We start from the raw sequence: 26,532 nt of genomic DNA, 5'->3' as shown, positions 1-26,532 counted from the left end.
AAATTAAGTTAACTATTATGTGCAAATTGTGAGCGTATGCCACAAACCTCCCTAGTTTGAGCTCATTAATAACAAAACAAAAAAAAAGTGGATGTCAGATTCCAATAATTAAGTCATGCAAACAGCTGGCACTGCAGAAGTCTTTCTCAAATAATATTTCTATCACATCTTAAAATTGAGAGAGGTTTATAATAAGGACTGGTGAGCAAAGCTGCTAAATCAGCTTATGGAAATGAGATAGGATAGGAATGAAAAATAATTGACTCAAAGCCCGGTTGTAAATACAAAGCTTAGTCAACAAAACAGAAATGGAGAGATTCTGTAAGAGTCCTGGAAGAGTATCATCCCCTGTCAGGTCTAGCTGGCTCAGGGGAGTGTACATAGAACTATTCACTTCCATGTCCCTGATTTGAGTCTAGCACAGGATGGCAGGTTAACACCACCAGGGAGTCAATTGGTGAGCTTTTTGAAAGAAGTTGGTGGTCTGAGTGCAGGTCCTAGTGGACAAATGTTCATATCACAAACAGATATCCATGTTGGGCGTCTCAGCGAAGAGGACACAGAAGAGTCATAAAGACTGACTTACCCTCTCCCTCCTAAGGGTGGTCCTTCCAGCTGAGATGTGGGGCAACAGGTTGAAGGCTGCACTCTTGCAGCAGTAGTGTATCTTTCTAGGGCTCCCTAGAAAATTTGAGTTTCCAGGCATGCTGGTCTAGTTCTGTCCACCAGCTACTTCAGAACTTAAATAAAACATTTGAAGGGGCAGAAAAAATGAAGCTCAGCAGATTCCTTGAGGCTTGATTGTATGCTCCCTCACATTGGTTTTACACCAGTGTGACTTCATTGATAGCATTTCTCCTAATCGATTCTGGTGTATGTGAGATCAGAATCCAGGCCCTTCTCCTTGAGGTTTTTCCAGTCCTCCATGTCTCCATTGAGTAATTTTCCCAGCTGCACAATGCTTTAATAGCAGTAATATTAATACATTCCTATTAGATTAATATTTATGGCAGTGATGAATTTGGCCCTGTGTTGCGAACCAACTCAAGCTTTCATAGAAACATAAGCCTTAGTAGCAGTATGAATAAAACATCCAGCCAGACACTAATCAAACAATGAAGCCCTTTTATGGTTTGGCTAAGGACCTGCAACATCATTTAACTGACTGCACATTTAAACAACAGAAAGTGTTAATTCTACTTTCACTGAATAGAGCCGCAGATTCCTTCTACCATATGTGCTGACTCTATACAAACTAGTCTAACTTACGGCTTCAGAAGTGAATATAACAGTTACAGCCTCAGGCACTCTGTTTTAACTCATCTGACTGTCTGCTCATTAGATACATTTTCTGGTTTATTTTAAAGTCACATTTTTTATCGAGAACTAGGCTTGTATTTGTTTAAAACTCCAGCAGAAGATCTTCCTCTGCCAAAGGAGAACTTATGTCAACTATATATGACAAATAAGGAAAGCTGACTCATGGCAAAGACTTGAAACAAGTCAGTGGGAACAGCTGAGGAATAGGAATTTATTCCCTACATGGAAGGACATCTAGAATGTGGGCCAAAATCAGCCTTGGTGTAACTTACCAAAGCTACATCAGGGATAGATTTTTTTTTTATTTTTTATTTTTTTTTGGAGTCCGGACAAATGATTAAGGAGTGAGACATATGTGGCCAATCCCAAACCAATGAAGCCAAGACATGACATAGATCAGGGGTAGGCAACCTATTGCACGCGTGTCGCCTTCGGCACACGAGCTGATTTTCAGTGGCACTCACACTGCCCAGGTCCTGGCCACCGGTCCGGGGGGCTCTGCATTTTAATTTAATTTTAAATGAAGCTTCTTAAACATTTTGTAAACCTTATTTACTTTACATACAACAATAGTTTAGTTATATATTATAGACTTATAGAAAGAGACCTTCTAAAAATGTTAAAATGTATTACTGGCACGCGAAACCTTAAATTAGAGTGAATAAATGAAGACTCGACACACCACTCCTGAAAGGTTGCCGATCCCTGACATAGATGCATAAAAGAGAAAATGTCTGAACATTGCAGGCACCATGAATGATCACGGTGAGATTGAAAGTGCTCTTGGTTTATGAAGATGGTTCATATCTGGGTATCCTGAAAGATGGACTTGTGAAGCAACCTTATCATGCATATACTGTACACTATGAACAAAAAGCACACCAATTCAAAATGAGATGAACAGCTTCTAGATAAGAAATGCTGACCTCAGGTTCTTCATAGTTCATCTGATGGAACTTCTCCTTGGATCCTATTTTGAGCTGTAATGATTTATACTGATAAGAGTTTACATATAGTGCCTTTCATTTGAAAGGATCCCAAAGAGATTTACATACCATAAATATGGATCACTTCACAGACTCACTCTGTCTATAAGGATGCTTTAAGCACAAGACCATCCTCACCCCCATCAGTATTACTTCCTGTAGAAGGTACGTTTACCTTAAAGGTATCCTATCCAAATATTTACTCAGCCTGACGTTGCTTAGCTCAGTAGCTCTGAGGAGAGCTCATCCCAAGGTGCTGTGGCTATAACAATATTGTAGTTCTGTAGTTCAAGATTCTACATCTCCAACAGCAGTGGAGCCAGGTTTTGTAACTAAGGGCAACCAGGGATTTGGGGTCGGGGGAATGAGTGTGTGCTTGAAAAGATGCCATGCATATAGTTAAAAGACGCCGGGGAAAGGTGCCTATTCATAAAATCATAGAATTTATGGGTTGGAAGAGACCACAAGAGGTCATTTAGTCCAATCCCCTGCTCAAAGCAGGACCAACACCAACTAAATCTTCCCAGCCAGGGCTTTGTCTAGCCAGGCCTTAAAAACCTCTAAGGATGGAGATTCCACCACCTCCCTAGGTAACCCATTCCAGTGCTTCTTCACCCTCCTAATGAAATAGTGTTTCCTAATATCCAACCTAGACCTCCCGCACTGCAACTTGAGACCATTGCTGCTTCTTCTGTCATCTGCCACCACTGAGAACAGCCTAGCTCCATCCTCTTTGGAACCCCCCTTCAGGTAGTTGAAGGCTGCTATAAGAACATAACATAAGAATGACTGTACTGGGTCAGACCAAAGGTCCATCTAGCCCAGTATCCTGTCTACCAACAGTGGCCAATGCCAGGTGCCCCAGAGGGTGTGAACCCAACAGGCAGTGCTCAAGTGATCTCTCTCCTGCCATCCATCTCCACCCTCTGACAAACAGAGGCTAGGGACACCCTTCCTTACCCATCCTGGCTAATATCCATCAAATCCCCCCTCACTCTTCTCTTCTGCAGACTAAATCAGCCCAGTTCCCTCAGCCTCTCCTCGTAAGTCATGTGCCCCAGCCCCCTAATCATTTTCGTTGCCCTCCGCTGGACTCTCTCCAATTTGTGCACATCCCTTCTGTAGTGGGGGGACCAAAACTGGACACAATACTCCAGGTGTGGCCTCACCAGTGCTGAATAGAAGGGAATAATCACTTCCCTCGATCTGCTGGCAATGCTCCTACTAATACAACCCAGTATGCCATTGGCCTTTTTGGCAACAAGGGCACACTGCTGACTCATATCCAGCTTCTCATCCACTGTAATCCCCAGATCCTTTTCTGCAGAACTGCTGTTTAGCCAGTCGGTCCCCAGCCTGTAGCGGTGCATGGGATTTTTCCTTCCTAAGGCAGGACTCTGCAATTGTCCCTGTTGAACCTCATCAGATTTCTTTTGGCCCAATCCTCCAATTTGTCTAGGTCACTCTGGACCCTATCCCTACCCTCCAGCATATCTACCTCTCCCCGCAGCTTAGTGTCATCTGCGAACTTGCTGAGGGTGCAATTCATCCCGTCATCCAGATCATTAATAAAGATGTTGAACAAAACCGGACCGAGGACCAACCCCTGGGGCACTCTGCTTGATACCGGCTGCCAACTAGACATCGAGCCGCTGATCACTACCCATCGAGCCCGACAATCTAGGCAGCTTTCTATCAATCTTATAGTCCATTTATCCAATCCATACTTAAACTTGCTGGCAAGAATACTGTGGGAGACCGTATCAAAAGCTTTGCTAAAGTCAAGGTATATCACATCCACACTTTTCCCATATCCACAGAGCCAGTTATCTCATCATTGAAGGTAATCAGGTTGGTCAGGCATGACTTGCCCTTGGTGAATCCATGTTGACTGTTCCTGATCACCTTCCTCTCCTCGAAGTGCTTCAAAATGGATTCCTTGAGGACCTGCTCCATGATTTTGCTGGGGACTGAAGTGAGGCTGACCGGTCTGTGGTGCCCTGGGTTCTCTTTCTTCTCTTTTTTTAAATATGGGCGCTATATTTGACTCTGCCACTGGTCAGCCTCACTCTGCTATTGGCTCTGCCACTGGTCTCCAAACCAAGTCTCCAAACTGGTTTGATCACCAGTACTACAGAAAAGCTTTTTGTTTTTACATCTTAATGCCCTGAATACAGAAATACTTCTCCTTGGCTCCCAGCTTCCTTGGGGCATCCATTGTAATCTAGTGCTCACGGTACGATAGTCACCTCCTAAGGGAACAGGAAAGCAGGATTCCAGCCCTAAGAACCGCTTTCAATATACTGCTTTTACTATTCCCCATGGTCTGTCTCATATTTTGTTGTAACCCCCGGTTCTACAGTCAGATACACAGAATGAGGATGAACCCAAAGGGTACACGAGTTTGTAATCCACTCTGCTGATGGGAGCAACTCAGACCACAGGTACTGCACTTTTGAACAGCAACAGACTGAACTTCAAGAGAGAAGAATTCAGCCTTTGTGTCAATCCACAATTCTCTCTTATTTGTGTTTCATAATAACTAACACATTTTGATTTTAGTTGGTAAAGAATCTTTGTTCTTCTTTGTGTCTTCAACCTGATATTTTGTGCTTGAAGTTTAGTGTTGGGGGGGTGTTTTTGCTTGTTTGACTGTTATTTAATTTTAAATTTTTCAGTGTTCTTTCATTGGCATTTTTGAGCTATGAACCCTTTAGCTGACGTAACCCAAAGGAAATTATTCACGTAGGAGCCATTTAATGGGGAGTTGGCACTTCTGTATCAGAACCATCGCCTTTCTGGATAACCTGTTGATACCTGGGTGTGTTCCTCTTGGTTGCAGGGAAGCCTTATGGTGCAGATGATTTCCTCCCGGTGCTCATGTACGTCTTGGCCCGCAGCAACCTGACTGAGGTGCTTCTGAATGTGGAGTATATGATGGAGCTCATGGACCCTGCTCTGCAGTTGGGCGAGGGTGAGAAAGAGCCTTCTCTCATGGGAAACATGTTCCCTTTGGAAATGATGATGTACTTCTCTGCAGGATGCATGTAGGGTTTGTGAAATTGATAAAGAGCTCTAGCTAGGGTCAGGCAGCTGTAGTGTAAGCTTCCCCCATATGCCTCAAAATGGTGTGACCCAAAGTTAGGTTTCTAAATATATCAGCAGATTTTCAAAAATGCTGAGCACCCAGAAGCTCCCACTGACCTCAGTTAGAGCAGCAGGTGCTCAGCCTTACTGAAAATCAAACCACTAATTTAGCTACCTAAATACAGATGTAAGAGGCAGAGACGTTTTGAAGACCTTGGCCCAGGTGTTAGAAACTTAACTGTCTCTATTTAAAAATAAACTTTGGTAATATATTCTGCTAATGCTTTTAATTATTCTAATGAGAAAAGATCCCTTTGCTATAATTGGTTGGTATGTCTTTGATCATGCCTAATTGTCAACCCCCAGGATGTTTGTGTAACCCAGCTGACCCCTTTGGCAATGTTATCTGAGTGATAAATACCCAGTGATGTCCAAAGGGGGTGGAGTAACATTCACTGCAGTGGGGAGATCTCTCTGAACAGGGGAAATTAAATTGCTTTGCCTCCTGTGCTAGGAGACTGGTGTGTTTCTGAAAATATTGTTTTAAGTAAAGTGTTTTCTAAACATCATTTGTCTGGCCAGCCGTGATAATTACTGTGAGTTTCATTAACAATCAGAGGAAGCACTAGAGCAGTGGTTCCCAAACTGGGGTTCGTGAACCCCTGGGGGTTCACAAAATGTTACAGAGGGTTCTCGGGAAAAAATTCCCTAATGGCGGACAGAGCTGTCCATAGGGACCCCATAGAGCCAGCAGCCCAGAGCCCCTGGATTTCCAAGAGATAAGCAGATCAAAGCAAGCATATCTATCACACTGAGATTTAAACTTCAAGACTCCTTATAAGAAATGGAAAGGGAAGTGGATATTTTTTGCTGGTTTTAAAATTAAATAGGCAGTTAGTGTTCTTCATAATAATTTTAAAAACAATAAGTTTAAGCTTTGTTGTAACGTGCGTTGTTTGCCTGGACTGCTCAAGACCTGAATGCTTGTGTAGGAGGAACTCTTCAAGTTGTCTTCTTAAATACCTTCATGCTATTTCACATCTGATACTCTTTGATGAAACATGGGAGCCTTGCCTTATAACAGGCTTATTCAAAGTCTTACAAGCTACGTAAGGAAAGTGAGATCTTGGAGTGTTGCCATTTTCATAATGTAATAAAATACTGTAATGATGAATAATAATTAATAATAAATAGTGTGTAATAAGCATGTCATAAAAACAAATTTTATATTTCCAAGATCACTGCTTTTATAATTTATACTCAGGTAAAGGAGAAAATCCCTGGAAATATTCATTTTTAGGAGGGGGTTCGCAAGACTTGACATTTTAGTGAAAGGGGTTCACAGGTTGTTAAAGTTTGGGAACCACTGCACTAGAGAGAGCCCACAGAACAGGGAGGATATGTATGTTGCAGAATTGCCATCTAGTGGCCATTTTGGTCATCTGCAGCCTTTTAATATTTTCATTTGTTTTCATAAAGAATGAGACGACAAACCTGGAAGCCAGCAAGAACTGTGAAAGATACCAGTTAGAAATGGGTTAGACCAGGGATTGCCAACCTGTGGCTCCGGAGGTGCATGCGGCTCCTTGCATAGGCGCTGACTCTGAGGCTGGAGCTACAGATGCTAACTTTCCAATGTGCCGGGGGGTGCTCACTGCTCAACCCCCTGCTCTGCCCCAGGTCCTGCCACCACTCCACCCCTCCCCCTTCCCCCAAGCCTGCCATGCCCTCACTCCTCCCCCCTCCCCACCAGAGCCTCCTGCGAACTGCGAAACAGCTGATTGCGGCGGGCAGGAGGCATGGGGAAGAGTGGGAGGTGCGATTGGTGGGACTGCCGGTGGGTGGGAGATGCTGGGAGCTGGAGGGGGTAGCAGATGGGGGGCTGCTGACATATTACTGTGGCTCTTTGGCAATGTTCATTGGTAAATTCTGGTTCCTTCTCAGGCTTAGGTTGGCCACCCCTGTGTTAGACTCAGGACCTCAAATCCAAATCCCTTTGAATTTGGGTTCAAATCCTGGACCCAAACCTGCCCCTACAATTTTGATTCTAGCATGGATCTCTCAAGAAAAAGCTTGTGAAACTTCAGCTCCATCCAGTTCAAATCAGAAAGTGAACACCTGTTTGATCTAGTCTCAAATCCCAACCTTTTACCTTAGTCTAAACAGAATCCTGGTCCATATATGAAAATTGCTTCCTTAGCCTGTCTCTACTGTACAATGATACACTGGCAAATCTGGAAACAATTGGTTTGATTTCAATGGTAAACTAGATGACTGAGCATTACGATTACCCCCTTGTGGTGAATGCTCAGAACCAGACATTAGAATGTCTAGGTTCTAGTCCTTGCTCTTTCATTAGAGATTTCTGCCTCCCTAGCACCTACCAGTAATGCTGTACCCGACCCCGCTGCAGGTGCTGTGGCTCACCACCCTTTAGAAATTTGTCTGGTAGTGCACTGGGCATACCATACGCCTGGAGACCAGCACTGCCAGTGCTCCAAGCACTAGGATCTTCAGGAAGTTCCACGGTAGACGGGATTGGTTGCAATATGCTCATTGTCAATGGATAGGTAGATATTATACCCTTTCCCTCTCTTAGTTAGTTAGTTACTAATAGACTGGGTGAAATTTTTTGAACTAATAGTACATTCACTGAAAAATGCAGTTTGGGGTCAACTAAAACTAGTTGCAAATTTGGGTTGAATTTGATGAATAGTTGCAGTTGGAAAAGAGAATTTTTTTTTCAAAAAGTCAAAATGTTTTATTCCAACATTTTTAAACAAAATATTTAATGTTTTCATTTTGAAACAAGGTTTCATTTCAACATTTAGCTAGCTTTATTTAAAAAGGCAAAAAAAGTTAAAAAACCCCAACCCTAGATTAAATGAAAAAAAAAAGATTTTGTTTCAGGTTGAAAAATGTTCTGTTTGACCCAAAATGAAATACTTTTTGGTTTTTCATTTAGGCCACGGAACCAAAATATAAATGATTCATTCCACTCTAGTTACTTACATGTACATTATTATTAGTTGTATTACCATGGCACCTAGGAGCCCCAATCATGGACGAGGATCCCCATAGTGCTAGGTGCTGTACAAATACTGAATGAAAGGACCGTCCCTGCCCCAAAGAGTTTACAATCTAAGGGAAGGTTGGTGATTTGGGTTTCTCCATGAAAGAGGATGCTGTATTAATTTACATGAATTCTATGTTTAACTTTAAAATATCAATTAAAACCCACAGCGTGCCAGCCTGCAGTCACTGCTCCTTCCCAGTTGTGAGTGAGGGAAGTGACACAAGCAGGTTAGGTAGCGCATGTGTTATATCTGCAGCTACATCAACCAGAATGGAATGAAGAGCCCTGTGATCATTATTTATTAGTTCTAGTGCAGTTACACCTATGCATGCCAAACAAAGGTCAGGACCCCGCTTTACAACCAATGTAAAGACAATCCGTGCCCCACAGAGCTCACAATCTCAGATTTAACCAATTCACAATGGGTGAATGAACATAGAAGCAGGGAGGAGGGAAGGACAACGTCATGGTAGATTCAGGTGTGATGATGTTTTGGGACCTTCTTGTCTTTTTGTAGGTTCCTATTACTTAACTACCACCTATGGAGCCCTGGAGCACATCAAGAACTATGATAAGATAACAGTAACTCGGCAGCTGAGCATGGAAGTGCAGGATTCCATTCACCGCTGGGAGAGGCGGAGAACGCTCAACAAGGCCCGGGCGTCCCGCTCGTCTGTGCAGGTCAGCAGCTCTGGGAGAAGGGGGTGGTGGAGAGTGCAGATTTCATAGTGTGAGACGCAGATGAAAATTCCAACTGGAAACCAGGTTTCACACGGGGCAGCAATTATTCCCTGCGATTAGTAATACTGTTACTCAGTGCACGTCATCTGCTTGCTAGGCACTGCACTGTGGATAGAGGAAGTCAAAGTTTCTATCCCCAAGAGCTTACATTCTGTGCTGGGCACCATGGAAGAAGCAAGGAAGTGCAGAATGGAAGAAAGCTACAAAGGGAGCTGTGAGAACTGGGAGGTGTGAGCAGGAGGAAGAAGAGGAGGAGCAGAAAGAAATGAAAATAAAAAACTAAGAGAGAGCGATATCAGCTGTCACAGTTCGGGGCAACTGCATCTGTATCCCCGCTCCATCAGGGCCAGATTTCCAGTTAGGCACAGTAGGCATGTACCTATCAGCACTGTCATTCTAGGGGTGCCTTACCTCTCTAAAACTGTGTGCAACATGAAAGTCAGCTGTAGGCAAACTGGGAGCGCTGAAGATGCTGTGCTTAAGGGTGTGTAAGGTGTAAATCCGTCCCTGCCCTCCATGGCCCCTCAAGGGCAGCCAATCTGGGCTCCCAACTCCTCAGCTGTCATTTCTCCATTGTGTAGACCCACGTTTCTGTCCCTCCTGACCAGTGTTTTTCCAGGTTGCACAGTTTCCTGCCTATACTGTATAATATTCCCAGCAAGCCAGGCTTTCTCTTCAAAGGCTGTGAACAGCTGTAATTGCCAGCAGTCACAGGTTACCACGCAGATCTTTCTAAGCAAGCACCTTTACTCTGAAGGTGAAAGTACTACAGAGAAAACATATTAAAACCCATCAAAGAACCTACACACATGCTAATAAGCTTATCAGAGATCACCATTCTCCCCAATGCAAACAAGGGCTCTGCTAGGAGTCAGTCCTTCAAACCCCACCAAGGGTGTTTTCTGTGGTGAACAGTTCAGAACAGCCTCAGCTCAGAACTAGCACCCTCACGAATAGCTCTGTCTTTCCACTATACAGCTGGGGCCTTTGATCTTGGCCTCATGTAACAAGTAATCAGCAGACAGTGCCCCCTCACCTCCCATCTCAGGGCATAGCTTCAGAAGGCTGGTTTTTTCATAACCAAAAGTGAGGGATTTGCATTCACCTCCCCCACATATAGCCCAGGAAATCCACTTCATACGTACAGTCCCAAAAATCGTTTGTTCAGTATAGTCCTTTGATCATCCAAGTCTTACATCTGCCACAGCTACTCCCTCAAGAAGTTACATGCAGTCCTGGCCCACAATAATACATGAACCATTCATCAAATACAATGGACGTCTCCTGGGGATAAGTCAGGAAATTTCCATATTTGTCACAGCAGCATCCAACAATCTCTTAAAAGTGAGGCTGATGCGAAGGCTAGTGGAATCCATTGAGGGGATATCAACACGGGCGTGGCCTGGTTTTAATATCAGAGGAGGAAACTGATTTTTGCAGCAGAATTTTGGACAGAGTTGAGAGAAGTAGGGAGCCCGAACAGCAGGAGGTTGCTCTGATTAGACATTACACATACACAGAATTACAACAGACATTGCCCCTGAGGAGCAGCAGTACTGATCATAAAGTTACCCAAGCCGGCTTTTAAACCCAGAAAACTCCTTTTCACTGGTGACCTAATTCAGGATCTGAGCTGTGGGCCAGATCCTGATCTCTAGCCCCTCACATCAAAGGTCACTCCTAGGAATTCCCCTAGGGCAACCCAAAGGGTTTACTATTGTAATGATGGAATTCAAAGAAATTACAAGGAGAGTGCACTAAAGGTAGGGAAAAGAAAAAAGAGTGGAGAATCTGTAAATCTGTAGGCAGGCAGGCAGAGGCAATGGGGTTAATCCCAGGGCAATATGGTCTGAGTTCTGAAGACAAGCTGAAAATCTGAATGGATATATTCTTCTGGATTAATGGATATATTCTGTTGTGTGATTCCCATTAGCATTATCAACAACCACATATACACACTGATGGGAGAATGTGTCCATAAACACAGTTTGGAAAGGATCTATTTGAAATAGATGGGATAGAGAACATAAATGCCAGTTATATAATAGCTGATATACAAGAGGGTGTAACTGAAAATAAAGGCTCACTCCACCCCCTATTTAATAGGCCTGTTTTCCGTCACTAGTACAATACGTCCATGTAACACTTCCTCTAGTTGGCTTGTGTGGGTGGTGTAATAAATTTACTCCTGGAGGAATTCTGCACCACTGCGCATGTGCAGAATGTATGTATGTCCCCACAGATTTCTTTGCTTCCCTGCAGAAAAATGACTTTCTGATGGGGAAGCAAAAGGAAGCTACAAGAGCGGTCATGCAACCCTCCCCAGCTGTATGTTTCGGGTGCCCAGGGCAGCCGGCAGAGAAGTAAACCACTGTGGGGCAGGGGGCGAGATGCGGGAAGACCCAGCTGGTGGCTCCTACCCTGCGCTGAGCTCAGCTGCTAGTCCCAGTTGGGCTGGGGAGGACGGGACTTCCTCTTCCCCTGCACAGCATCCGGGGCTGTGTCAGACCCACCCCCAGATTTCTCCCCCCGGCTGTAGGAAGCTCTACAAATTCCCCCTCCCCCATGCTTCCTGCACCCATCACTCCTCACGGGGAGGGATCCCTGTACAGGGAGCTGCTCCCCCATCTGCCCAACCGCCTTGCAGCCAGACCCCCTCATACCCAGACCCTCCTGCCAAGCCTCAGCTCCCCGCATCCAGAAGCCGCCCTATGAGCCCCACTCCCCCTGCCCCTGGACCACCATGATGAGCCACCTGCACCTGGATCCCCACCCTACTGAGTCCCAACCAGCTGCACCTGGATCCCACCACTGAGTCCTCCACACCCAGACCTCCCTGCCAAGCTCTATCCCTCCCACACCCAGACACCTCTCCTGCTGAGCCCCAACTTCCTTCACCTGGACCCCCCTACAGAGTCCCATTACTGTTGCACCGAGAACCCCCCAACAAGCCCCTGTGCATCCACCCGGATCCCCCACTGAGCCGCCCACACCCAGATTGCCCCACACAGAACCCTCTCAATGCACACCTGCATCCCTTCACACTGAGCCCCTCCACACTTGGATCCTGCCTTGCTGAGCCTGCCTGCCCACACCTGGTGCACCTGGCACAGAGGGGGCGGGGCCCCGGGGTGTTTCTGGGGCAGGCCCTGTCCTTGTGCTATGCCAGGGTTGGGTGCAGCCTCACTGCTGAGTCCGTGTCCAAGGGGGAGCTGCACAGTGATCTCCCACCTCTGTGCAGACAGTGGCCTGTGTTTCCCAATGCCATGCTGGAGCCTCCACATTTATTTGACAAATAAAATTTGCAGAATTTTGCAGAATTTTAAAATATTGTGCGCAAAATTTTATTTATTTATTTATTTATTTTTGGTGCAGAATGCCTCAGGAGTAAATAAAGACTGTAGGATGTCCTGGAGACGGACAAGATGGAAGTAACTAGCCTACCCAGGGCTGCTGCGTTCCCTTACTGTGATGTTATCTCAAGAAGCAGCTTGAATAGGGTTTATGCCAATGGAGGCTGACAATTGTTACTAATGAGATGGCTGTCTCTCTCCAATGACTACTTGGAGAGCTATCCCCATTATAAAAAACATTCTCAGAGTTGACACTAATAAGCACTCTCGGCAGTCTTGGCAGAGAAGCCAAGGACAGAATGGGGCAGGGAGATTGGGTTATCCTCTCCTCCCTAGATGTCCTTCCAAGTCAGAGGTGTGGCACTCGAGCAGGGAGGCTGTCAATGCTTCTGTAGCTGCTCCCTGTTGTTGCACCTGGTCAGTGGATAAATATGCTGCCAACCCAGCACCTTCCCCAAGCACAAAATAAATTTTTAAAACAGTTTACATTAATCCTTATTTTCATCCACAAGGTGGCAGCAAAGATCATTTCTCTCAGTGAGAGGCCTGATTAGTTACTACCCATTTACAAGGAAGCCCTTAAACAATGAATGTCAAAGTGGAGAGTGAACAGAAGTTGCTGTGGACAGTTTTGGCAGTGCCAGGGTTAGCAGTGCTCCCTTTGTCACAAAGAGAACGTCCATGAAAAAACACTTCACTGTTTGTGAGCTGTCTGCCTTTTAGACATTCGACCAAATTACCCTTCCCTTGAGCCATTTCACGATAGGCTGGACAAATCACTGGAAAATGTACAGGAGATAAGAGCACACTACTGCCTGGGGAATGTTCCAGATCAGTGGTTCTCAACCTATTTACCATTGTGGGCTGCACATTCTGCTTTTTATGTGTTATCTGGGCCACAGCCACACAATATATATACTACCTGTATGGCCCTGAGAATGTCACATGGGCCGCAGCTGTGTGCTAATTGGGCCACGGGTTGAGAACCACTGGTCTAAATGAACTGTTAGTAGGAATACTTTGCAATTCTATAGAAGTTTTTACTTAGTCTCTTTTCAGAGCTGAGTCTCATTTTTCAAGAGTCAGAGCCCTCCACTAGGTCATCTTAAAAAATAACCCACGTTTCTCGGCTTTCCTACTTGAGCTGGGAGACCAGAGGACTTTCTGACCAAAGGGCGGGGAATTTTTAAATCTTCGTTCATGAGAATGAAGTTGAACCTTGTGCTTCCCATTGGGGCTATGAACTGACTAGAACTGTGATGCAAGATTCTTCCCTGGGAGAAATCAAGTATGGAATCATCATTTTCTTGGCCTGGGGGGGAGGGATAGCTCCCTGGTTTGAGCATTGGCCTGCTACACCCAGGGTTGTGAGTTCAATCCTTGAGGGGGCCACTTGGGGATCAGGGGCAAAATCAGTACTTGGTCCTGCTAGTGAAGGCAGGGGGCTGGACTCAATGACTTTTCAAGGTCCCTTCCAGTCCTAGGAGATGGGATATCTCCATTAATTATTATTATTGGCCTGACTATTGAGGCTAGGATCTGAATGGAATTTACCACCACAGCAATCATTCATTTATTTCCACCCTACTGAAGCAGGAGTGTGAAAACACTACACCACATTATTATCTGACAGGTTTGCCATGAGCCAAGTCTTCTCTTGCCCCTGTGAGACATCTGATTGTGAGGCTTGATGTCTTGAGGAGAAGCTTGTGGATTACTCATGATGATGGCACATTCCTTTGCTTCCTCTCTTGCTGGATGATGTCTCACAGATGAGGGTGGGAACGATTTCAGCGTGCACCTTCTGCATAGCAGGAGATTCTCACTAGGGCCCCAAAACATCAAAATACTTACACATATGCTTAACTTTAAGCATGTGAGCAGGCCCACTGACTTCAATGGGGTGGATCACTTGTTTAAAGCTAAGCGCTTCACGGGATAGGGGTCTAATAGTCAGGGCCGGCTCCAGGCACCAGCGCAGGAAGCAGGTGCTTGGGGCGGCCAATGGAAAGGGGTGGGACGTCCAGGTATTCAGCGGCAATTCGGCAGCGGGTCCCTCAGTCCCTCTCGGAGAGAAGGACTGGCCGCCAAATTTTTTTTTTTCTCTCTCTTCGTTGCTTGGGGCGGCAAAAAAGCTGGAGCCGGCCCTGCTAACAGTGAATTTCCTTGGTTGTGTGTTTTCTTAATGAAAATCCCTAAATGCTCCAGAACTGGGTCTGAACCAAAATCCTAATACAAACTTTTTTGAACATGGCATCTCAGGCCCCTCTTTAGTATCCAATCTATCCTTATTGCCTGAACTTGAGTGTTATATCTAGATCTATATTTTTCTTTGCAGGATTTCATCTCCATCTCCTTTTTGGAGACTGGTGCCCAGACACGGACGATGGCCTCGCGGATAGACACGACAACTCAGCAGCTAGGCCAACAATGCGCTGAGAAGTTTGAGGTGTCGGATCCCCAGAACTATGGGCTCTTTGTTTACGTTGACGACAAATGCCTGCAGCTTGCTGACGATGCCCAACCCCATCATATAAAATCCTATCTTCTGAAGAGCGAACCCAAAAAAGATTTCCATTTTATTTATAAACTGCTATGCAAGGAAGAGACACAGATTCCAGTCATCAAAGAGCCAGACTTTTTATAATGGCAGAACTGCTCTTGTATTGTGTATGCTGCAGTCTTTGAAAGACTGAGACACTTTATCTTATGAGTTCTTCTGACATCAGGAGCATATTGGAGCTCAGCCTTTTAGCAGTGGTGGACATGGTAGTAGTTGTAGATGCTGTCTCACTATTGGGCATTTCTCAGCAGAATCCATTTGCAGAAGCAAACAGAGTATTCATAGGAATGTTCCTACTTTGGAAAACTTGAAGTATTAAACCTCAAAACCTCCCTATGGCAACAAACAAACTCATAACGGATGTGGACAATGGAGCTTAATCAGTTGCTCCTGAGTTTTTATAGAAGAGTGAGGTGAGTATCTATCCTATTATAAGTTATATAGGTGAGAGTCACCTATGCAGAAGGCCTGTAAAGGGCCTATGCACAACTTAAACCCTATTTTTGAGGACTTATGTGATTTGAGTGCCTAGAGCTGATTCCCTGCACAGGGCTGAATTTCATCCTGTTTGAATAAATTATGAATCATGATTGATCTGTTCAGAAGCATAGAATTGTATCATGCAGCAGAACTCCATCTGTACCCTGGTATGTTATGCTATATGTACTGACCTTTGAAATACATGTAATAACAGAACATGAAATCCAATACTGTATGTGCGTGAAGAAGCCTTTCTGTGTGGTATACATTTCACTGAAATGTGTAATTTATGCACTTCCATCAATGTATTTTTTCCTCTTAAAGACTGAGACTCCGTCACCATCATTTTAGATGTACAATAGCCTTAATCAAATCTGTTGTACAGTAATGTCTGGTTAAATGTATTTATTTCCATGTGTGATCATTGTAAAATCACTTCCTATTTGTGGATAACTTGATAGTGTAAAAACACTGAGGGAAAAGGCAACGTTCATTATAAAAAAAACTGTTTGATTTCAAATAGATCAGTGAAAGGACTCAAGGTCAGAGAAGTTTTTTTAAAATATCACTTCCTTTTCAGGCAGTACTGGGTGCTTCTGTTATTTTCTCAGATGTTTTTGTATCTTCAGGTTGTTACAGGAGTAAATACATGCTGTTGCAGTCTGAACTTGCTGAAGTTCCTTTTGATTTCTCCACTCCTATTCTCCAGGGCTCAGAACCTGCCAATGGAATCTCACTGCAGGCTTGAATTTTCCATAAAATGTCCTGATGCAAAAGCACACAAAACCTCAAGCCAGCTTTCTGCTTCTTGAGTGAAGAATGGACATCGGAGTCCTTGGCTTAATCATAGATATTAATCCATCATGGGCCTGATCCCACAACCCTTACTCAGCCAAAGTTCCCACTCATGTTAATGCATGCAGGATCTGAGTAACTGTCGGTGCAGTGGGAGTACCCAACCCAAGGATTATAGGAACAGGCCAAGTTTGATTGATTTGTCTTTTGTAGGAAAAACACATTGTTGTGATTAGAAAAGGGGGTTGTGTAAGTGTGTACACACATCACAACTTCTACATCCAGCTAGCATTAAGGAGGAAATGGTCGGTGTTTTGGGGGGGTGGGCTAGAGCCCACAAGTCCCACTACATTTTTATTACATTACTTTTTAAAGGGTCTCAGCCTCATTACTGTTCAATGACAATATACAGTCGTTCTCTCTGAGGTCTGAAATCCATGTCCCTATATTCACTAGTACTGTAGTTTTGGCATGTATTTGTGTGTGTGAAATAAATATATATGGATCCTTGGTACTGGTCACCAACCAAACGAGCATAAAAATTACAAATTATTACCGAGTCTATTACCTTGTAATGCATTTAGTCTTGGGTCCATGTAGCCAGGAGAAAGTGATATTACATTTAGGAAGAGTAAATAATATATTGTGGCTTCAAATATATCATGTGCAGCACTGAGGGATTCTTTATGAGAGAGCAACAGAGAGTCTTGTGGCACCTTTAAGACTAACAGATGTATTGGAGCATAAGTTTTCGTCAGACGCATGTAATGGAAATTTCCAGAGGCAGGTATAAATATGCAGGCAAGAATCAGTCTGGAGATAACGAGGTTAGTTCAATCAGGGAGGGTGAGGTCCTCTGCTAGCAGTTGAGGTGTGAACACCAAGGGAGGAGAAACTGCTTCTGTAGTTGGATAGCCATTCACAGTCTTTGTTTAATCCTGATCTGATGGTGTCAAATTTGCAAATGTTCTGAAGCTCAGCAGTTTCTCTTTGGAGTCTGGTCCTGTTTTTTTGCTGTACGATGGCTACCTTTACATCTGCTATTGTGTGGCCAGGGAGGTTGAAGTGTTCTCCTAAGGTTTTTGTATATTGCCATTCCTGATTTCTGACTTGTGTCCATTTGTCCTTTTATGTAGTGACTGTCCAGTTTGGCCAATGTACATAGCAGAGGGGCATTTATGAGAGAGGTTTGCCCCAAAGGCTTTGACTCATTTTCCCGCCCTCCCCACACACATGCACTTGTGTTGTGCAATTGGCTGGCACTCTCCACTTCTGGTACCCTCCACCGTGGGAAGAGCCTTGGAATCCTTCCAGATCAAAGGTGCTGCATACGTGGTGTTATTTGCAATACAGCCCAGGGAACAGGGCACGGCTGAGCTTTGGCATCTGGAGTTTGGGGGGGAAAAAACTCTTGGCAGCTCTTTATTGGGAGTGAAAAGGGCATTTCTCCATCTGGGGCAGATGGAGGGAACCTCTTCTCTGCTCTAAGGGGGAAATTCAGGACACCCACATGAAGCCTGAGTGATTCGGCTTTATGTACACATCCTGTGCAGTGGTTGGGGAAAGGAAATCCATCCTCCAACCAGCGGGCATGCCATGGGGCTGTTATATAGCCCTCCACAACCATTATTCCAGCCTATAGGCTTGGTTACAAGCTACTGCCCCAACCCCTGGATTTTGCATATATATATATATATAAATTCTTAGTCACTATAGTTTGCCAAGTTGGGTGAAATAATGGCAACAAGGTATGGTTTCCTTTTAGCACAACAGCTGTAATCTCATACAGTAATTTACAATCCCTAACTCCTCTGATCCTGAAGGACCCCAAAGTACTTTATAAGCTGTTTAGCGTTGGTAGATCTTGGAGTCATTTATTCCACTGCTCAAACATAATCACCAGTGGCCAGACAAATGACACCCAACACAGCACAAGTGCATGGAGTATGGTGAGGGGGCCACCTATCTTTTCTAAAAGCTTCATGGGATTATTAATGGCCATATACACGCTCATCTGTATAAATCGTATGGAAAAAAGACAACCATCCATCCCACCTGCATTAAACTACCTCCTACTCAACGTAGCTACCTTGAGATTAAGGAGGATAATACTTAGCTGCCACAGTCCACAGGGCACAACTTGGGCACCTAAAATTAAGCACACAGGCCATGATTTTTCAAAGCTAAGTAATGATTTTGGTAACCCAACGTGAGACACAGAAAGTGCTGAGCATCCCATCCTTTGAAAACGCCTCCATTAACGTTGGGCAAGTTGGGCTCCCCGGAATTGAGGAACCCAATGTCATGAGTCATTTTTAAAATGTTGTCCTTAAATCCATATTCAGACATGTCAATCAGTGGCTTGATTTTTAGAGGTGTCATATCTCCCATTGAAATCGAAGAGACTATTCACAGTAGTAAGGGCTTACTACACCTGGTGGATAAGTGCTTGTAGGTGCAGTCTCTAGGCTCTCAGGGCTTTGGAAGGGGCTTCTCTCTTATATGTATGTAGAGCACTTGGCCACTTGGGGAGGCCGTATATAAATGATGAAAACAACACTAAAGCAAATACTGATAAGACCCGGTGAGGAGTTCTTTGAGGGCAAAATACGGCTACTTGGTCTCTACCTGAGGTCTTCCACAAATAAAACAATCTATCCTGAATTCTGGAATTTTTCATCCTGAGAAAAATGTCTATTCTGAGTCCTGGAGGGTGTCATCCCTGACATTCCACAGCTCTGCCAGTATGATCCCATTCCAGTGAAGTAAATCATCTTAGGGGCTTGTCTACACTTGGAAATTTATCAAAATAGCTAGTCTGGAATAGATTTTCTAAATTAGTTTAATTGACAAAATGGATCCACTTTGTGGCTTAAGCCTGTTGTACCAGAATGAGTGTCCACATGAGGTCTTATGCTGAAATAACTTTTCTGGAATGGCTATTTCAGTAAATTTCCAAGGGTAGACAAGGCCTAAGTCACCAATAAATGAAAAAATAAAAACAAAATCATATATTTCAAGAAACGCACAGTGTCTCCCTCTCTCAAGGCAAGCCACAGAGAGCCAGATTGTGGCAGGTGACTGTGAGTGCTCAAGTAAGGATAGAGCATGTGACCCCCTCTTCCACTTACATCCACTGGGCACACTCGTAGGCCCTGCACTTTCCTGACTGCAGGGGCTACTCCCTAGCACCACACTCTGTGCATTGCAGCCACCCCAAAGGCAGCAAGGAAGGGTGTGGTGGGACTCTTTAACTGCGCCCAGCAAGCAGACTGGTCAGCCATACTAGAGAGCATTCACTGCACAGCCTTGATTCCCATGCACAGGCGGGAGCTCTCAGGGGCATTGTGTTGGTAGTACAGGTTTGCATAACCGCCAGCTCAGGGTTGTTGCTTAAAGCTTCAACATATGCCAGCACCAGCAGTAATAGGAAGCAGTTAAGACTTGCCAGACCCAATGAGATGGTCGTTTCCTAGCTGGAGATGCAATGCCAGCGCTAGAGGGAAGTTCAGTGAACATGGCCATATGTCCATTGGCTTCTCTACTGATACTGTCAATGGTGATACAGATATCTTCCGCTACAATGAGCAGCACATCTAGTCATTAGTGACCTGTGTCAGAAATGAACCAGGGAACAGGAGGGGAAAGGCTCCACAGCCCAGATCCTCCGAGGTATCTAGGAGCCTAACTCCCAGTGAGTTCAATAGAAATTAGGTGTCTAAAGACCTTTGAGGAGCTGGGCCCACATGTCTTGGGCCATCCTGTCACCATGCTGCAAGATAGTCCAAAGTCATTGTTTCTCAGCTGGAGGCCGAAGTTACAAGTACTGAATATGGCAAACACGGAAGAAACTGTTTGGATTAAAAGTGATTTATTTATCTATTTATTTATTTATTTATTGCTTAGTGTTTTCCACAATTCTCCTTTTTACCTAAAAGAAACTTCCTTGGCAATTTAACTGAAGGAAACTTCCTGGTCTGATGACCCAGTGCCATCATGTGATTAGTCAAGGCACAATTACTAAATGACTCAAATACTAGCCCTCACATGATTGATCAGCAGATCAACCGAGCGTCATAGACTTTCAGGGGACTTTACCCTATGAACAAGTGAAGTTGTGTAAGCCAGCCAAGTGCTCCTCAGGCGTTAGTTTCCACAGAAACATTGTGAAACTATTTGGACATAATTTACTTGCAAGGCCAGGAATAATGCACAAGGGAAACCTGCTGAGCACAGCAAAGGCTGTAAGAGCACCCAGCTTTTTAAAGTAACCCTTCCATGCATGGAAGCCTTTAGTGCCACGCTTAAGTGAAGCCAGTAATACAATCTGGCAATAATTTACTAACCCAATTACACATGCTGGTCATTTAGGGCCTGATCCAAAGCCAATTGAAAGCAATGGAAGGCATTCTACTGATAGTCAGATCATAAATTAATCCATAGGCTGTATTCTGAATACATAGAATAATTGCTTGTCCATTCTTATTGCCTGCACAGGAAAGAGAGAGAATAGAACATACGCCACAAGCAGAGTAAGAGTTAGCACTGTGGCTGTTATTACCCATAATCATACACATGCTGCAGTCCTCATTGGGCTTTTCCCTCAGTAAGCATTGCACGATTTAGCCCAGACTGGTCAATTGCTGGAAGCAGCTACGCTAGCACTAGGCTCAGCAATGCCATTTAGGCATTGCCCTGCATTGGGGCAGGAGTGGCTTGGCAAGGCCCTGGGGGCTCAGAATGCCTCGCAGAGATGCAGAGGCTGCATAGCAGCTAGCAGGCCAGTTTGTGAGGTGCATCCTACTCCCCATGTGCAGCTGGACAGCTCCTCTGGCCAGTGCCTGGCGGGGTGACAGAGACATGGCAACTCAGCCCCTGAATTCCCCTGAGCACAAGGGATGAAGATTTGCTTGGCCCTTACTGAAACCACATAGGCTCTTCCCCCCATGGTACATCCACATGCGAGCCAGACAGAATCTGGCTTTCAGAGACAGGCTGAATAGGGCCTACAAATCACTGGCTTTAAATGGGACTGTACAAGGGGCCGTTTGTAGGGTTTGGGCACCCTAGGTTGACAAACACATTCAGTTCAGCTCGTCTTGATCTGGGACTGAGATAACAATAACATGGCATCTGTGAATATCTATGGAACAAAAATGCACAGACTCCAAGTGAATGTTTCTTTTGCCTTTCTTAGCATTAAGGAAGTGCATGCAGTTACAGGAGCACTCTACACAAGAGGCATCTGTATATCTGGAAATAGTTATTTATTAGATAATGTGCTGGGGTACATTGTGGGGGGGTTGTTCAACGGCTGCATGGTACCCAGCCACACCTGTAATGGGCTGAGCTTAACAACTCACTCAGCGCTCACAAGTGGCTTCAAGTAGCTGCAGGGGCACTGCAGCACCATACCGCTGGACCTTGCCTCAGTTGCTATGCCAACCCTCATGAGGTAGCTAGTGGCAGCAACCACTAGTGAAGGGCACATCTGTCCCTACCAGTGCAAGCTAAGAAGTCATGGTCAAACATTTGGTGAATAGTAAACCACAGAAACCAAATGAAGAATGGAACAGGCTTCATTTGCTCCTCACTGTTGTTGAGCTGATGGACAGGAATCAAAGAACATAATGTGCCAGTAGATGGGGCTCAGGAACCTGCGGCATTGTTTAGAGAGCTTTTCTAGGGCCAGTAAAAGAAGTTGTGCACCGCAAATGACTTCCTATGGGCCCCTTTTTAATGGAGGTCGTGAAGTTGATCCCATACAAACAGCCTGATGCCTGGAACCTACAATTGCGAAATAGCGGCCTTGGACTTTCATACAGGCATCTGTTAACATAAGAGGAGGAAGAGGTGAAACCAACTTAGGTCTAAGGCGTAGAGGGCACCCTTTGCATAGCTTTAATAAGATACAAGAAATAAAGCTTAAACTCAAGCAATGTAAACTTTGACCAATTTAGGACAAGAAACCTTGCCAGAAAGCTGAGAACTGCACAAAATGTGTATAGAGGGACCATCCAATTTACTTTAATATGTATGCGGCCACATTTCCAAATTCAGATGAAGCATTGCATACTGGAAAATGTAGTAACTGTAGCCACATATTAAACCTGAGGATGACTGCAGTGCACATTGTAGAACTCCATGGCTCACTGGCCAAACTTTGGTCACTCCTGAACTAGTTTTTTAACACTTGTTTCTGAAAACACCCTCATGTGAACAGGGAACTGTTGTGTGTTAGCATAGGCATTCTGGCGCTGAGTGGATTCTTCCCTGGTGATTGTCAGGCAGAATGGTGAGTCTGCTAACCTACATTGGTTTATAAATGAGTGAAGTTTTTTTTTTTTTTTTTTTTTTTTGGTAGGGTTTTTGATTGAATTGCTGCTAAGAAAAAGAAGACTTATGAAAGGGCCTAACAACATCAGCAGGTTTGAGTGCTTTTGGGGTGAGAACTCAGCTGAATCCAGTGAGTCAGTGGGGTGTGGTGCATCTCCCACAGTTTTTGCCTTCTCTTCCATGCCATACTAGTTACTTAGGAATGGGTGGTACACCACCATGAGTAGCCATGTTATGGAAAATAGCACTCCGGAAATTATTCTTGCAGAAAAAAGTTTATGAATGTGAGGTAAGAAACTAAAATTTATGCTTTGTCATTCCAGTTCTGCTCCCCTGGGGCATTGAAGCTCTACACTGCCCCCAATGCATTAGTGCCAAATCATGGAATGTCTGCTCAGGCACAAGGCCCACCTGGGTATAGGATAGTTGTGAAAATAGAGTTGAGAGGCAAGAAAGCTGAGCCAGGCAGTGTGTGCTGTGTAATCTTTGGCAGGTCACTTAGCCTCATTTTTCATATGATACATATTTGTTATGGGGCTTATTTAAAGTACATTAAGACCCTCAGATGGAAGATGCCATATTATTATCTGGGAGAAATGGGGAGCTCTGATCCCAGAGCCTCAAAAGTGTTTAGGTGTCTAACTCCCATTGATATAAATGGGAATTAGGCATCTAAACACCATTAAAGGTCCTGACCCTACTGACTCTTTTCAAGGAACATACAACCCTTGAAGGAGGAAATCTGGAAGACTAAAAGGCTCTTTTGAATACTTTAAAGAAAATGTATCTTTACAAAGGGGAAACACTGGAGAATAATGCTAAAGCTATGAATGACGGGTTCCAGGGGTCCATGAAATATACTGAATGTGCGTGTCTAAGACTGGCATCCAAAGGTCTTAAATGTTTGGCTAGTTTGATGTATACATTCAAACAGCTGTTTGAAAGAGTCTTTGTTTTCACTGCTGTTTTGAAGGGAATTTGGATGCTTACCACAATATGCTGGTCTCACCACGCCCCTACCTGCAAGCTATTCTATGCAGCTAGACCCCACTGCCTTCAGTGGGACTCCAGACAAGCGTATGGGTCTGTGAGCATGTAAAAGCTTGCAGGATTGGGGGCTTATTTTGTGTGGTCTTCAAATGTCACTTCTTTCCTTCTCATGCTATTAAGTCCCGCGGCCATAATGCTGACAGTGATGTTTCATGCCTTTTGTAATTCTGTGGTCTCATTTTTATTTTTAGACTTTTACCACGTGTAAAAGTTTCACAACTGAAAAGAAACAAGAAGTAGGGGGAAAAGCTGATGTTTAGGCAAGAATGAAGGCTTAATTCTTCTTTCATGTCCACTGAGGCAGAAAGCAATTCTTGCAAACCCTACATCTGTCATCACCTGTTCTAAAACATGCTTTGGAACTTGTCTTTTATACCCTTTCTTCAGGAGGTGGTTGAAAGCTGAGGGCGGAGCAATGCCTCTAGCTTGCTCCTCCCTATATAAATGGAATTTCAAGCAACTCCTGCCCCTATGGGAAGGGCTACCCAGAATTCCCAACCACACCACACCCCAAACAATGGTCTAGTTTTTTCCCCCAGGCCCATTCCCTTTCCAAGAACAGCAAATGGAGCTTTGGTAATGCAATCTATAGTATTCTTTTGAGAAGTACTCCAATAGTACGCTGGACATGAAGAACAGTGAAGAAAGGTATGGGGAATTTTAAACTATTACAAAGCACTTTATAATTTGATACAGCTGTCTCAGCTTATGACTCACTGAGACATCTCAGTAGGAAGTGGCTTCTTCAAGTAAGTGTTTGAGATGCTGTTTAAGAGAGGAAAGTGTAGATGTTTTAAGCAGGTTGTAAGTGTAGAGTTTGGAGGTTCATTTCAGGTAGTCACACAAAATGTACAAGCTTCTACTTAACTCTTGAAGCAAGTTTTTTGTTAAGACACAACAGCATAATGCCTTAAAGGTCCGTGGAACATTCAACTTTCTTTTTATTCACAGATAATTCCAAGTGCTGTACCATTTCTCGCAGACTTGTGTGTACATAACACTTACATAATGGTGCTAAAAGTTACAGCATTAGACAGTTTTTTTTAATTCTTTGGGAAACAGTGCAACTTTATGCCCATGCAATTTACAAATTGGATAATTCTCAAGTACAACTGATTTCTTTATACCATTAAGGATTTAGAGCTTGATGTACAAACTATGGCTTCTTCATTTTTCAACCAGTTTGCAAACTTGTAAACATAAGTTCATTAATAATAAACTCCCCACTTTTTAAAGCTAATTAGTATTCGTCAACAGTTTCAAATGCAAAATAATTAGTTAAAGATCAAATTTTAATCATAAAGTCAGGATCCCCAATAGACTGCGTGTAGTGTTCAACTGGAGACTTTTAAAAATTATGCTACTGTAGCCTGCATTGGGCTTTGAAACAAATCATTTCCATTTCAAATGCTGCCTGGATAACACTAACTCTGCCCAAATGCATTTTGTAGAACACCAGTTATATCTGAAAGGCTAGAGGGACGCAATAAAATCCATAATGTCAAATGGGAGGCTTTTAAGTGCTGAATCTGTTCAGTGTTGTCCAACACAGCTCCCACTGTGTTATTTAAAACTGCTACAGTGGTTGACATTTCTCTTCTCTTTGCATGCAGTTATAGTCCTGATTATTACAGTTTCAAAAAAAGGCTATCGCATTTAGTAAGGATTATTAATGGGAATGCTGTTTTCATTAATATCCAAGGCACACATGGTCCATGGCCAGTTGTATTCTGCAACAGACAAGAACAACAATTATAAATACATCATAGTGTCACCATATTTAGATTAATTTAATATGATAGTTTTAAATATGGAAATTAGTATCTACTCATTGGGTATCTGCATCCATAATGTAAATAAAGACTAGTTATGAAAGACTTTTCAAAAACAGTCTTGCCACTTTAAGATTCAGGCTACAGCTACACTGCACATCTCTTGCGGCAGGATATGTGAATCTACACATCGCAGTGAAAAACAGGCCGCGTTCACACTGCAGTGTGCCAGTGAAAGGCTCTGGTGAAGGGAGACAGCAGGGAAAGGCTCTGAAGCGGGAAGCTGCCAAAGCCTTTCCCCACTTCTGGAGCTTTTCCCTGTGGTGTGGAAAGACTCCAGCAGCGGGGAGGCACTGTTACAATGCTAAAAATAGCAGTGTCGCTGGGGAGGTGCTGCTTGGGGAGTAGAGAGCCGTGTAGTGTTCATACCCATAGGGTTCAGGCGTGTCTTTACTTGCCTAAGCAGTGCCTCACTGTGTCTGCTGATGTTTATACCTGTGCGAGGGGGCGTATAGTGTTTTTACTCTATACACTGCTGAAAGGAGTGTGCAGTGTAGCTGTACCTTATGAATACTATTTATAAAATAGACCGAGCAGAGAAGCAAAAAATATGCAGCTAAGAGGTAGTGAGACATTTACAAATTATCAGCTTCTGCTTTTTAAACAATCATAGAATCATAGCACTGGAAGGGACCTCAAGAGGTCATCTAGTCCAGTCCCCTGCACTCATGGGGGTTCTCAAACCAGGAGTTCTCAGGACAAATTTTTTGGTGGCCTCAGAGTGCGGCCACCAACTCTTGCTGGTGGCCACTCTCTCACTTTTTCCTAAAATACTTGATTAGCTTTAGGATAACCAGATAAATATGCACATATACACATCCAAATCATTGTAATTTATTTATTGCTAGCTAGTAAGTCTGTTGTGAAAAGTGATATTAACAAACATACAAGTATCACTTTTCACAGCAGACTT

The 26,532-nt window shown here is 44.0% G+C and overlaps 2 protein-coding genes across 2 annotated transcripts in view; one reads left to right on the top strand and one right to left on the bottom strand.

Annotated features, from left to right (window-relative positions):
• Positions 1-16,273, top strand: part of RIN3 (Ras and Rab interactor 3) — a 107,292-nt gene extending 91,019 nt beyond the window's left edge. Inside the window, exons 8-10 of the mRNA XM_034769578.1 lie at positions 5,149-5,280; positions 8,987-9,150; positions 14,902-16,273. Coding sequence (XP_034625469.1) covers positions 5,149-5,280; positions 8,987-9,150; positions 14,902-15,210 — 605 coding nt within the window. The 3' untranslated portion in view covers positions 15,211-16,273. The remainder of the gene's footprint in view (positions 1-5,148; positions 5,281-8,986; positions 9,151-14,901) is intronic.
• An 8,431-nt stretch (positions 16,274-24,704) lies between these two features.
• LGMN (legumain) overlaps positions 24,705-26,532 on the bottom strand; it is a 41,663-nt gene continuing 39,835 nt past the window's right edge. The window contains exon 14 of the mRNA XM_034769045.1: positions 24,705-25,517. Within this exon, the coding sequence (XP_034624936.1) occupies positions 25,478-25,517 (40 nt within the window). The 3' untranslated portion in view covers positions 24,705-25,477. The remainder of the gene's footprint in view (positions 25,518-26,532) is intronic.

This window comes from Trachemys scripta, chromosome 4, assembly GCF_013100865.1.
Source record: "Trachemys scripta elegans isolate TJP31775 chromosome 4, CAS_Tse_1.0, whole genome shotgun sequence".
Classification (NCBI taxonomy): Eukaryota; Metazoa; Chordata; order Testudines; family Emydidae; genus Trachemys; species Trachemys scripta.
Note: the sequence above shows the minus strand (reverse complement) of the source record. Positions and strands in the feature narration are given on the sequence as shown.